The following is a 12,203-nucleotide window of genomic DNA, read 5'->3' on the forward strand; positions in this document are numbered from 1 at the left end:
TCACCCCCCCTTCAAAAATTTGTAACCCCCCAAAATAAAAAGCTTGGACGCCCCTGAAGATAAGTACAAGAAATATACAGCGATTTGATTATTTTTCCCCTCCTTGCGTTAAGTTTATCATATACTTATTTACTTGAATTCAAAAATATATTTAAATCATAGTCTATCATGTATCTATCCTAAAAAAGTCTTTACATATTAATTTTAAAAAGACAATAAATGTTTGTGTTTTTTTTTGTGAGACATTATTTGGCTCTAAAATCTATATATCAAATTGTATTTAACTCAGTATAGTAAAATTAAAGATTTAATTATGTTGTTGTTTTTAACTTGAAATGATTATTTAGCAAATCTGCTCTACAGGTAAAACGTGTCGTTCTGTAAAAAGTTATGTGAAAATTTTGACAGGATTTCTTGAAAGCAGTACAACTTACTTCAATTTTATCTCATATTTTATTTGTTTTAACATTGTTGTTTTTAAAAGCGTTCTTAAATTTTTTTTTTAAATTTCAAAGAAAATTTATAAAAGTACAGGGTTGATATTTACTTTCCTGAATATTATATAAAAGTATCCAATTGTAAAAAACATTTTTTTTAATTGCCAATAAATTTATTAATGTTGAATATATATAATTAAATAAATTGTAACAAAATTATATGTATATTTTTGTTTGTCAGTTAATCAATAATGATTTTCTATCCTAGAATATCACATAATATGTACAATATAAACTATGTTAAGATTTGATTTGAAATTTTGAAGACTGGCACAAAATTTGTTGTCCATTAGAATTTGCTGCCTTCACCTTCAGAACGTATTTACCTGCTCCCCATCTTTCTGAAAACAAAGGATATGCGGAAAGTGCCATTAGTGACGTCATAAAAATACGTCTAAAAAGGAAGGATGAGAGGAGAAGGGGGAAAGGAAACCTCTAAAAATGAGATGGATAATAGACGTATTTTTATGATGTTACACATGCCACTTTCCGCATATCCGAAAACAAAACCAAAGATTATGCCAGCTTATTTTTAAATCTTTTCCCTCTAACTTTCTCTTTCCCATAAATTTAAGCAAATTTTCGAAGATTAAATTAAAAATCTTCCTTTAAAATCATCTTGCTTTTTTGTTTAAGATCTCGAAAAAGGCCGGTTCCGTCATGGGTTCATATTTGTAGGCAAAATGCATATATATCTTATGTTTTAGGTTATTTTCTTACCCCTAATTTTCCAAACCAAACCAAAAATAATTCATTGCATGTAATCACATTGAGCTCAGCAACGCGTTTGATGACAGACTTTTCATGGTCAACTGTGGCGAAAAAAAGGCATTTTTAATATTTTACAAAAAAAAACAAATAAAATCAACTTAAAGTTATTGTTATAAAACACACAAACCTATACCCTACCAGTACTTATGTTATTATTACTTACTCATAACATTGGGCAGCTCAGGAATCTTAAGTTGAATTTCCCCCTGATATTTGCCAGGTAGCAAAGGAGTTTTACATTCCTAAATAAGATTGTCCATTGAAGTACAGCAATAAAAAACTAGCAATAGTATTTGAATTAGACTTAAACGTTTCAAAAAAATTTTGCCATCTATGTTTTAATTTAACTAAATTCCTTTACTTACTCAGACGGAAGCCGTAGAGAAAAGTCCTAATCATAGACAAAGCTACCTTATGATATAGAGTAGCTGCGCTATTAATAATAAAATTATATAGCAAGGATATCAGTTCCAGAAAGTATGTTTTAGCATAGATTTGTATATAAAGTTGATCAAAACTCTTTCTGATTTGGAATAAACTATTCTCAACAATCTAAAGATTATAAATGTAAGAAAGGAGTTTTCCAGTTTGACTTCTAAACTGATTAATATACGCTGGATTAGAACCGGTTAATGTCCGCGGAATAATACGATACATACATAACTTTTGAATATTTTCTTTTAAATTTTAATGTAGATATTTATCACCAAACCTTTTCTTATTATCTTAGTAGTGATGTTACTTTTATAAGTCTGAGATATTCTGCTTAGGTACTTACCCCTCCATTAGGAATAAACTTTTTACAAGCTTGTATATCCTTTTGTACCACTCTCATCAGCTCATCTACTGTATATGTACTTAACAAACCATCAATATGTTTAAAATTAATAATAGTTTTATAAAGGTAATAGTAGCTTACGCAATAATTCGTAAAATTGTGGCCAATCTTCCAGTCAAATGCGTTTACTAAGTCTAAGTGTTCTTAAAGTTGACCGAACGCATAGTATAATTAAATTGATTAAAATTAAACATAATTATAAACAGCTTGACCTGGAATCTTTCTCACAACTTTACGGATTATTGCGTCAGCTACTATTCCCTTTGTAATTTTTCTCAAAAAGATAATTGGATATATAAAATAGAGCAAAATCATAGCAAAAATCTGTAAATACTATGTATTTTACCAATTAGAGTGAAACACTAGAGAGGGAAGGGGTTTAATAACTATATCCCCGCTTCCTGTGCCGACTTTCAATTGGGTCTTTGAAAATCAACCAATATCGTCGGGAATATTAACACAGCCAAGCCGCTACAATAGAGCAGAAAGCAATTTGTTAGCAAACGATTAAGGTCCTTAACAATGGGATCCAGGTAGCTGGTTATTCATCTATACTTTAAATTTATTTTTCACCCCACAAAAGGAACAAATAACCTACCAAGAACCAACCCTGACACCATTCAGTTGTTGGCAAGGTATTGGGTAGCTCCCGAAGAATGCTGATCTTGTTAGTTCCACGTCCACCTTAGCGTCTCCGTTCAATTGTTGTTGCAACACAAAATCCAACTAAACACAAAATAGTAAATTAGAAGGGAAATTTCTAATTTAAAATGAAATTGAAATATTTGTGACTTTATAAAAATCTTTGTGTGCTATTTAACCCTTAACGGTCGGGGGGGGGGGGGGCGTTGAACGCCCCCCCATCCGGTTTTTTCTTTCTCATTTTCTGTGTGTGAAAGATAAAGATTAAGTATGGGTATGACACATAACTGAGAGTTGGAATTTTTTAAAAATCTCCATCCTGGCGGGCACAGGATGCCAGCAAACCTGGCAGGGTCATCCAGGTAAAGAACAAAAATATTTTTTTGACTTAAACAAAGCATTTTATCTTACCAAATTACTAAAATATCCTTTAGTAGTACATCCTCATCTTAAATACAGGTGTTCAAGTCAATTTCAGGTTCCAGGTATGATCCTGCAGGTCCTGATCCTCCAGGTCTCCAGAAATCTTTAAAAGGCTCCTGTGGCCGCAATTTTTGACTTAGAGACTTCAAATTTTAAACTTAGGCTTTTCTTATATGTCTAGATAATGTATTAAAATTTCATAAAGATCCGCCGCCGTTTTCCCGCCGACCGGCGACTGCGGCGGCTGGCAGCTGCCAAGTGCAGCTGCGGCCGCTGAAATTTATATTTGATATTTTAAATATAAAATTTACATAAAAATAAACATTTTCTGCAAAAAAATTGTTCTTCTAGCTTTAAAAATAAAAAAATTACAGCCGTTTGAAATTTTTAAGTAAAAAAGGACCTAAAAACAAAGGTTGTTAAATAAAAGGGTGAAGGAAGCGAAAATTGACTTAGACTTATAAAAGGTCGGAAATTCATCATAACACAGGGGACTTGCACAAAATTTTTTAGCCCTCTAGCTCTAATAGGAACTGAGATAATAAGGGGGGGCGTTGAACGCCTCCCCCCCCCCCCCGACTGATTAAGGTGCGGCAAGGGGCCCGACTGTTAAGGGTTAAGAACTTTTTAAAAGTTGAACGCATTATTATGCATTATACATTTTATTCTTTTTATGATTTCTTTTATATAAATCTTAAATTCCTAAATGTTAACCTGTACTGAAGCTTGATTTCCCCCTCGCAACATAAGTGGATCAGGATTTAACTGAAAAACAAAAAATAAACAACTTAATTTCACACCATAAGTTACATCATTTTATAATCAAACTGAATTATTTTCTATGACTTTTAACTTTTGTAGAAGTTATGTGAACCTTATGTAAAACTTAATTTTCATTTTCTTTATTATAGCCAAGAAACGAGACAAATCTATAATATTATTTGGAGTGTCCCAAAAATAAGGGAACCTCTATGAATATTTTTTTTGAATTGATTAAGTTGTTGGTTACCAGGGACAAGGGAATGATATCCTGACAAACAACTCTAAAGGAAAATTTCCCCACAACCCCCTTCCCCTTTTCCTCCAATTCTTTCGCACATCTCTTCTCTTACATGCCAAAAAAATATACCACCAGATACTTGATAAGGTTTCGTGATTTTTATGTAGAAATGTTGATTAGAATAGCTACCCCTGGTTGGTTACAGCTGCTTTGTTAGTTCTGAATTTTTTTCTTGACTTGTTTAACTTTTAGTGAATGATTGGGTACTTCTCAAGTGTTGCAATGTCTATCAAAATTCAGTTTGTCCTGTTTTACTGTTTATATTTTCAAATGCTTCCATTTTGAAAACTAGCGGCTTCGCCCCTAGCCTCTAGGGGCTGCCCCCCAAGATGTAATTAAAGAAAAAAAAATAATTACCTCTGGAGATGCACCCACAAATTTTAAATAATTTTTAAAAAATTAAGTACCTGAAATTTTTTTTTTTTTTTTTGGGGGGGGGGTTGGGGGTGTACCACCCTCCAAGAAAATAGCCTAAAACCACCACAGGATCAGTAGGTATATTCCCTGAAGAGTAGAATCCGATCGGTTCAGTGGTTACCGAGATCTTAATGGACGGACAGACAGACAGATAGACGAAAGGACAGATGGACGGACAGACATAATTCTACTTTGTATTATAGATAAAGCCTTTTAAAAATTACCAGTCGAATTTGGTTGATTTTCAGCAATTTTGACGTAAAATGCTTTACTTGAATAAAGTAAGTTTACAAAAAGCAGCTCGCTTTTCGAACAATTTTGCAACACATGAATAGAAACACCTTATTTGACCTCAAATATTTATACTCTAGAAAGTTGTGATACTTATTATTAATCATATCTAATATAATATAATATTTGCAGAAAAAAATCATCAAAACATACAAGCCAAAGACTTATAAAAAGCTTCCCAGAATTAAAAAAACAACTCAATTTGTTAAGTCGTCATTAACAGAAATACAAAAAAACCTACTGCTTTAAATACTAAGATTACCTTAACCCTGTTAACTTTTACTAAATGATTGCCAATTCCATCACATGTTTTGTGATCCCAGGCCCAGCCAGAAGAAATCCGTAAACAATCACCAAACCTCGCAAGGTTCAGTGTAAATATCAAAAATAAGATATTATGAGTACATTTTGACATTTTATCTTTCATTTTATGATAATTTAGAATTTCTAATAATTTCATAATTTTTAACATCTTTTACTTAAAAAAAACATATTTTGAAGCTTTAAACTGTGTTAAAAATATATTTTTTTTAAACATAAAATTGCCAGTATTAAATAACTGACATTCTCATTTTGGGGATGACGGCTTACTGAAAGATTATTAACATTTCTAGAATTAAGAAAGACTTAAAACACATTTTAATTTCTAAATGACTTTTATTACTTTAAATTCATGTACTTTATTTTTATTAGATTTATCTCTTTTTAAATTATCTCATTTTCATGTTCTTATCATATTTACATGCTAAACGAAATAGATAGTAGTCCTGATTGACAGGAGATACGTATCAATATAAATCATGACATTTTATTTAAATACTGTTTTTATCAATTAAAATAATAGTTGAGCACAATTTAATTTAAAATTACATTGACATCATATACGGCTATAAATTTTCCTTTTATGAATAAATTACGTAATCATTGAAGTATAAATTATTAATTCCATACTACTCAATGAAAATGAATAAGAATATAGGTAAAAATCAAGACATACCTGAAATTTATTTTTTCTTATCATAGATGCTTTATATTTGTCTTAGGTAGCATTGATTTTAGCATCTTATACTAACCACCTCTTCAGATTGATGGGAACAGCTGAAATAATAGGAAAAGAAAAAGAATGACTAGATGCTGAAATAGAACGGAATGAGAATGGAATATGAAATAAAGGGGAAGATAAGATAACTGTAGTGTTGCGGGTGTGAAGTGAATCGAATTATCAGCACTTCAAAATATAGTTATAGACAACCCCCTAAAATGAAGTTAACCATTACAGACACCTATAGAGCAGCTTCGAAATTAAGATTATAAAACAAAATATTTTAACAGTAAGATTTATTTAAAACAATATTCGGCTACAAACAATTTTAACATCAAAATATGCAAGAACCAAGAGCCTAGACAATTATGAGGTGATATCAGCCTTGATGTAGAAGCAGGTCTCTTCAGTGCCATCAGGACGGATGGCGTGCACGGTCACCTGGTATGTTCCGGAGGCCAACAGGTCAACTAAAATAGTTATAATCATGATTGCAAGTTAAGCTTCTTCTTTTTTCAATTTATTTTCTATTGATATTTCAAAGTACATAAATTTACACTCCTTTCCTTTGCCACCAACCAATACAAAGAAAAAAATAATATTTACAATAAAAGTAACAGGATGTCTCTGTCTATTTGAAAGGATCTCGCTGAACTGATATTATTCCCCTTTACAATGTAGCTTCTGTCAGTTAAAAGGAAGCATTATAACTATATTTGGGGAGGATACCAAAAATATCCTTATAGAAATCGCTTTAGAAAGAAAATCTTACTGGAGGTCTCTAGGGGCATAGCCACTATTATAAAATAAATTACTTACTGATAAGAGATGGGATTTCAGGAAGGACAAACTGGGTAGATCCACTATAGGTGCCAGGATTCAGGGGGAGGGTACAGCTCTAAACAAATATAACTCAATTAATTATATACAAAATGGGTAGATCTACTATAGGTGCCAGGATTCAGGGGGAGGGTACAAGCCTAAAACAACAACAAAATTAAATAAAGTTTTTTTTTGCAACCATCTTGTAATCAATGCGCAAATAGTACTTAGAATCCGAATTTCAGATTGAAAATTGTAATGAGTAATCCTTGGAAGGTCTATTTTCCCTAAAAAGTTGGAAACGTAACGACTGGCGGCTCAGCCGTTTCGCCGGTTTATTGGCTATTTTAGGGCAAATCCATCAGTAATTACGTAGAAATCAATTTTTGAAAGATATGTGTACATTAATTGGTATTAAAATGATACTCTTGGCATTTTATGGCTTCTAGCAGCCGTTTTTAGTCGGTTCTAGCAGCTGGTACTAGAAATGTTTAAAGTTTATTTGTATTATTATATACAAAAAAGATGATTCAGGGGTAGGGTACAGGTGTCATATAACTGAATTAATATTTGATATATTGAACAATCCGACCACATAATAGGTCAGAGAGTGTAACATTTTGTTTCAAGCGAAATTACATTCTAAAAGATTCAAAAAGTTTTTGTTAAAGTTTTTTTTCTTATACTTAGTTTATTAAATGACCTTTAACAAAAGATAGAATTAAGCTCGGATTAAATTATAAGAATGCTGTTTTATTGTTATGTAGTTTAGGTAGGTAAACAACTTTATGATATGAACCAATAATATTTTACCTGTCCCTCAGGGAACCAATCAGGGCAAAGGAAGTCAGCAAATTCATTCAGTAGATCTTGCAGTTGGTAGGTGCTAAAAACATTTAACCAATTCAATTCAACAAAAATTCTGTTTTAAATAATTATCTGCTCGTTAGAAACGGTATGAGGAAAACGTGAAATTTCTCATCTTCTATTTAAGACAGACAGCAGATTTTTGTGTGAAGATTCTCTATACCTATGAGCATCCTATATACAATTTCCATTTTCCGTCGGTATACCGGAACGTAGTGCCATGACGAGCATTGGATTTTTGTAGAAATATTTACTATTTACAGATAGACTACTGTTTTTTTTGCTTATGATGAAGAAATATGCGTTTACTCAGAGAATATCAAATAGTGTATTACTGAAATTTTATATGAAAATTCATATGAACAATTATTATCTGCTCTTCAATTATCTATGTTGGCCTGCATGTCTGTTATGTTTTTTTTTACTTTTTTTTTATTTTGAAATTTGCTACTTATGAATTAGCATCATTGTTTTATTAGCAAAAATTTAGGAACAGGATTAACCTATATTGAAGAAGAAATTATAATTTAAAACTCATACCAGGAGCCGATGTGAAGTCCCTCAACCTCGACACAGGGGATGGGCAGGTCAATGAGTCCAAGTTTCTTGGCCTTGAGCTCCACTGTAGAACCCTCGGGTACAACCTCCAGAAGGTCAAGGTTCACCTGGACAAAAAGTATGACAATATCATAGATGGGGGGTGGCGGTAAGGGGGTGTTTACCCTACTCAAATTTCAAAAATCCTTAATCTTAGGTCCCTAATTTTTTTTAGAAATACGTTAGATTATCCCACTCAAACCTTTGAAACCACCGATTTTACCCCCATCCCCCCCCCCCCAAAAAAAAAGAAGAAGAAAGCTTACATGTCCTTGGACATCATCCTAAAGAAGAAGCACAGAAATTGAATAAAATTTTACTAGAGGTGAAGAATATCCAAATAGTAAATCCTTATTCTGTTAAATATTCACAAGATGTTTCATAATTCAATCTTGCCGTAAACCTGACTTTAGTTATTTTCATTTTAAGCTTGGTTTTCTAAACTTCAGCACAGAAAATTCCTTGTATCCATTAATGTATTGTATATATCATCAATACTTAAACTTATCTTAGTTGTAAAATAATGATTAAAACGTCAATTTTACATTGATGAGATAATATAATATTCTAACACTTGTATAAGATTTTGTCATATGCCACTTAAAATTGTTCACTTTTTTGTACTTTTTTTGATAAAAGAATATTATAATATTTGTTTAAAAAGGATAAATTTTGTTTGTTTCTGTTGACATGTTTTATTTGGGATTAGAATTATTAAACTTCTTATCTTTTGAACATTGAAAATTTTACAATTATTTTTATATAAACCTTGCATTTATAGATGCTTTTTATTTAAACTTTTTTACGTATGGGATTGTGATAAAAATAAGGTCTTTCTAGTAGTAACAGTTATAGATCTGGTACGCTTTCTTGTCGAATTAATAGAAAGATTTTTTCATATCAAAATTAATGATCAAGAGCCCTCCATTTGCTCAAATGAAAAGTTAGCAAAAGGCCCCAAAAATGTAGAAAAAATGACCTCAATATCGATGGTGGCTCCAGTGTGGATTTCAACAGGATCAGGAACAACATTCAGAGTGTTTAGCACCAGGGGCTGGTTAGCAGCGCTGTCACAATAGTCGTGCTCAAACTTACCAAGGCTCAGCTTAATCTACACATAGATAGATAAATAGATAGATAGATAGATAGATAAATACATAGATAGATAGATAGATATATCGACAGGAACAACAGTCAAGGTGTTGAGCACCAGGGGCTGTTAGACAGCAATGTCACAATAGTTACACACAGTTGTGCTCAAAGATAGATGGGTAAAAAGATAGTTAGATAGATATATAGATAGATAGATTGACAGATAAATAGATAGATAGACAGGGACAATATTAAGGGTGTTGAGGACCAGGGGCTGATAAGCATCACTGTTACAATAGTCGTGCTCAAACTTACCAAGGCTCAGCTTAATCTACAAATAGATAGATAGATAGGTAAATAGATAAATTGATAGACAGACAGGGACAATAATCAGGGGTTGGTTGGTACAATAGTCGTGCTCAAACTTACCAAGACTCAGCTTAATCTACACATAGATAGATAGATGGATAGATAGATAGATAGATAGATAGATAGATAGATAGATAGATAGATAGATAGATAGATAGATAGATAGATAGATAGATAGATAGATAGATAGATAGATAGATAGATAGATAGATAGATAGATAGATAGATAGATAGATAGATAGATAGATAGATAGATAGATAGATAGATAGATAGATAGATAGATAAATAGATAGATAAATAGATGGATAGATAGATAGGCAGGGTGTTGAGGACCAGGGGCTAGTTTGCAGCTCTGTCACAATAGTCGTGCTCAAACTTACCAAGACTCAGCTTAATCTACACATAGATAGATAGATAGATAGACAATGACAATATTCAGGGTGTTGAGCTAGATTTACAGAAATATAAACGCATATATAGACATATAAATAAATTTTATACATGTGGAATGTGGATAGATGGATATATAGGATTAAAAGATGGGAAGGTGGATTAATAAACAAAATATTTATTATCTGATATACTTATCATAAAATAGGAATTTTACCTTCTTGGCAGGGCTGGCAATAGCCAGACAGGCGACAGCGGACAGTAACAAGCAAGTTCTCAGCATTCTAAAACAAAATTTAAAATTTACATGGAAAAATCACAAAACCTTGAATTGTAAATTAGAGAAAGATTCACGAAACCTCGATAGTTGCTTGGACATATATATGTAATGAATTAGTGATTGTTATATAACCTAAATTGTATTATAAAAAATGAATACGAAAATAAATAACAATTAATTTAAAAACTGTTGTTTAAATAACTCTGATTGATACCAGTACAATACCCCTATTCGAATTTTGTCTGAAAGTCCCTTCTGTACTTGCAATGGATTGCGCTTGTTTTGAACCAAGGTATTTCCCCATTTATGAAATTTAACGTCAGTCATTTGACATGGCAGCTATAGGTACAACCTCAATGACGTCCATAGATACCATTCAACTTTCAGTTTTCAGTAATTTTTAGTATTATCATAAATGAATTAAGCTTTACCTGTAGGTTCTGTAAACAACCCTGGAATGACAGTGAATTCAACTCTTGTCTGTAATTTATATGCTTCATTCAGAGATAACAAATTTATCATGGATTAGTTGCAATTTTTGCTGGTGAACAATCTGACAAAAAAAATTTTCTACATATAAATTTGAAGGTTTAATATTTAGGAAAAACGATTTGAAGAAAATCAAAATTGCATAATGATTAAGAAATTTTTATTTGAATCCAAATAACAAACGGTTAGGTTAGATATTTTAGAGTATTAATTACAAAAGACTCAATTTTTTTAATATAGTAATTTGAGTTTTAAGTGTATATGAAATCGAAACGCTTTTTATTTCTGTTTATCTAAGTCTACTATACAGAGTAGCTTCGCTGTAAAAAAAATGTTTACAGGTGTTTAAAGATAAAACAAACACAGGTTGTACAAGCATTCAAGGAAAAAAAATATGTAACTATCTTAAATTGAACAAGTATAAAAGAAACATAAAGAAAAATTACAAAAAAAATAAAATAAAAGTTCATTGATAAAAAATAGTGAAAACCGAACTATTTCTAATGTATTTAACTTTAAAATTTCCAGGCATGGTAGCTACGATTAAAAATTTGTACTCAAATGAAGCTTAAATACATCTTTTCATAAGAATGATTGTTCGCCAGTTTATCTTATACTTGTATTTTAGCTTTGCTCTCTATGCAATATATGAAATTAGTCATAGCAAGAAACATCTGGAAACAATAAAAGATAAAGATGTTTCTCTATAAAAGTACTCCTAGGATAAAAAAACCTGCGCTGCCTTAGCTTTGCATGAAAACCCAGTATCCCCAATATAACCTTACCAAACCTAAAGTCTAAAAAAAAATTTTAAAAAAGAATGACTAAACCTACACTTATTATTTTTTTAAAGCGGTCAACAGGTATTACCGCCATAATTCCCTAAATCCCATTCACAAAATCTTCAATTCTTTTTTTTTGCTATATCTCCTGAACAAACCGTACACAACTAATTCATTTTCAAACGAATTTTTATTCTCAATGTTAGTGTTGTTTGTCTAAATAAAGACTAGGTAGACTAGTCAAGGAAAGGCCATGAAATATCTTGATGTTTATTAGTATTTAGAAACATGTATTCAACAATCAATTTCAGCTAAAAATAGACCCAAAATTTATATAATTTTCCAAGGTAAAGTCATGTAACCAAAAGTAGAAGACATCTTACCCTGCCCATAGTCCGAAAAACTCGCTCTTGGCGGAAACAATTAGGTTCTTCTTTTCTGTGAGGCTTTTTTATGGTCCTGGTTCAATAGAGAAGATAGTTTAACCCAACCAATAGAAATCACCTTTTTACCAATAACATTCTTCTAATCAT

The 12,203-nt window shown here is 31.5% G+C and overlaps 2 protein-coding genes across 2 annotated transcripts; both read right to left on the reverse strand.

The window, feature by feature from the left end:
• Positions 1 to 588: 588 nt before the first annotated feature.
• On the reverse strand, positions 589 to 5,532 carry LOC145311722 (uncharacterized). Its single transcript, XM_080150692.1, has 6 exons — positions 5,202 to 5,532; positions 3,886 to 3,936; positions 2,705 to 2,832; positions 2,047 to 2,125; positions 1,432 to 1,510; positions 589 to 838 (listed from the first exon to the last, which is right to left on the reverse strand). Exons 1-6 carry the CDS (start codon positions 5,409 to 5,411, stop codon positions 738 to 740), a joined length of 648 nt encoding a protein of 215 aa, XP_080006818.1. The 5' UTR covers positions 5,412 to 5,532; the 3' UTR covers positions 589 to 737.
• A 730-nt stretch (positions 5,533 to 6,262) lies between these two features.
• On the reverse strand, positions 6,263 to 10,965 carry LOC145311723 (uncharacterized). Its single transcript, XM_080150693.1, has 7 exons — positions 10,831 to 10,965; positions 10,337 to 10,403; positions 9,247 to 9,378; positions 8,211 to 8,335; positions 7,617 to 7,689; positions 6,801 to 6,879; positions 6,263 to 6,451 (listed from the first exon to the last, which is right to left on the reverse strand). Exons 2-7 carry the CDS (start codon positions 10,400 to 10,402, stop codon positions 6,348 to 6,350), a joined length of 579 nt encoding a protein of 192 aa, XP_080006819.1. The 5' UTR covers position 10,403; positions 10,831 to 10,965; the 3' UTR covers positions 6,263 to 6,347.
• Between the last annotated feature and the right edge of the window lie 1,238 nt (positions 10,966 to 12,203).

This window comes from Acartia tonsa, chromosome 2 (genome assembly GCF_053477335.1).
Source record: "Acartia tonsa isolate MP-2025a chromosome 2, ASM5347733v1, whole genome shotgun sequence".
Lineage (NCBI taxonomy): Eukaryota > Metazoa > Arthropoda > Copepoda > Calanoida > Acartiidae > Acartia > Acartia tonsa.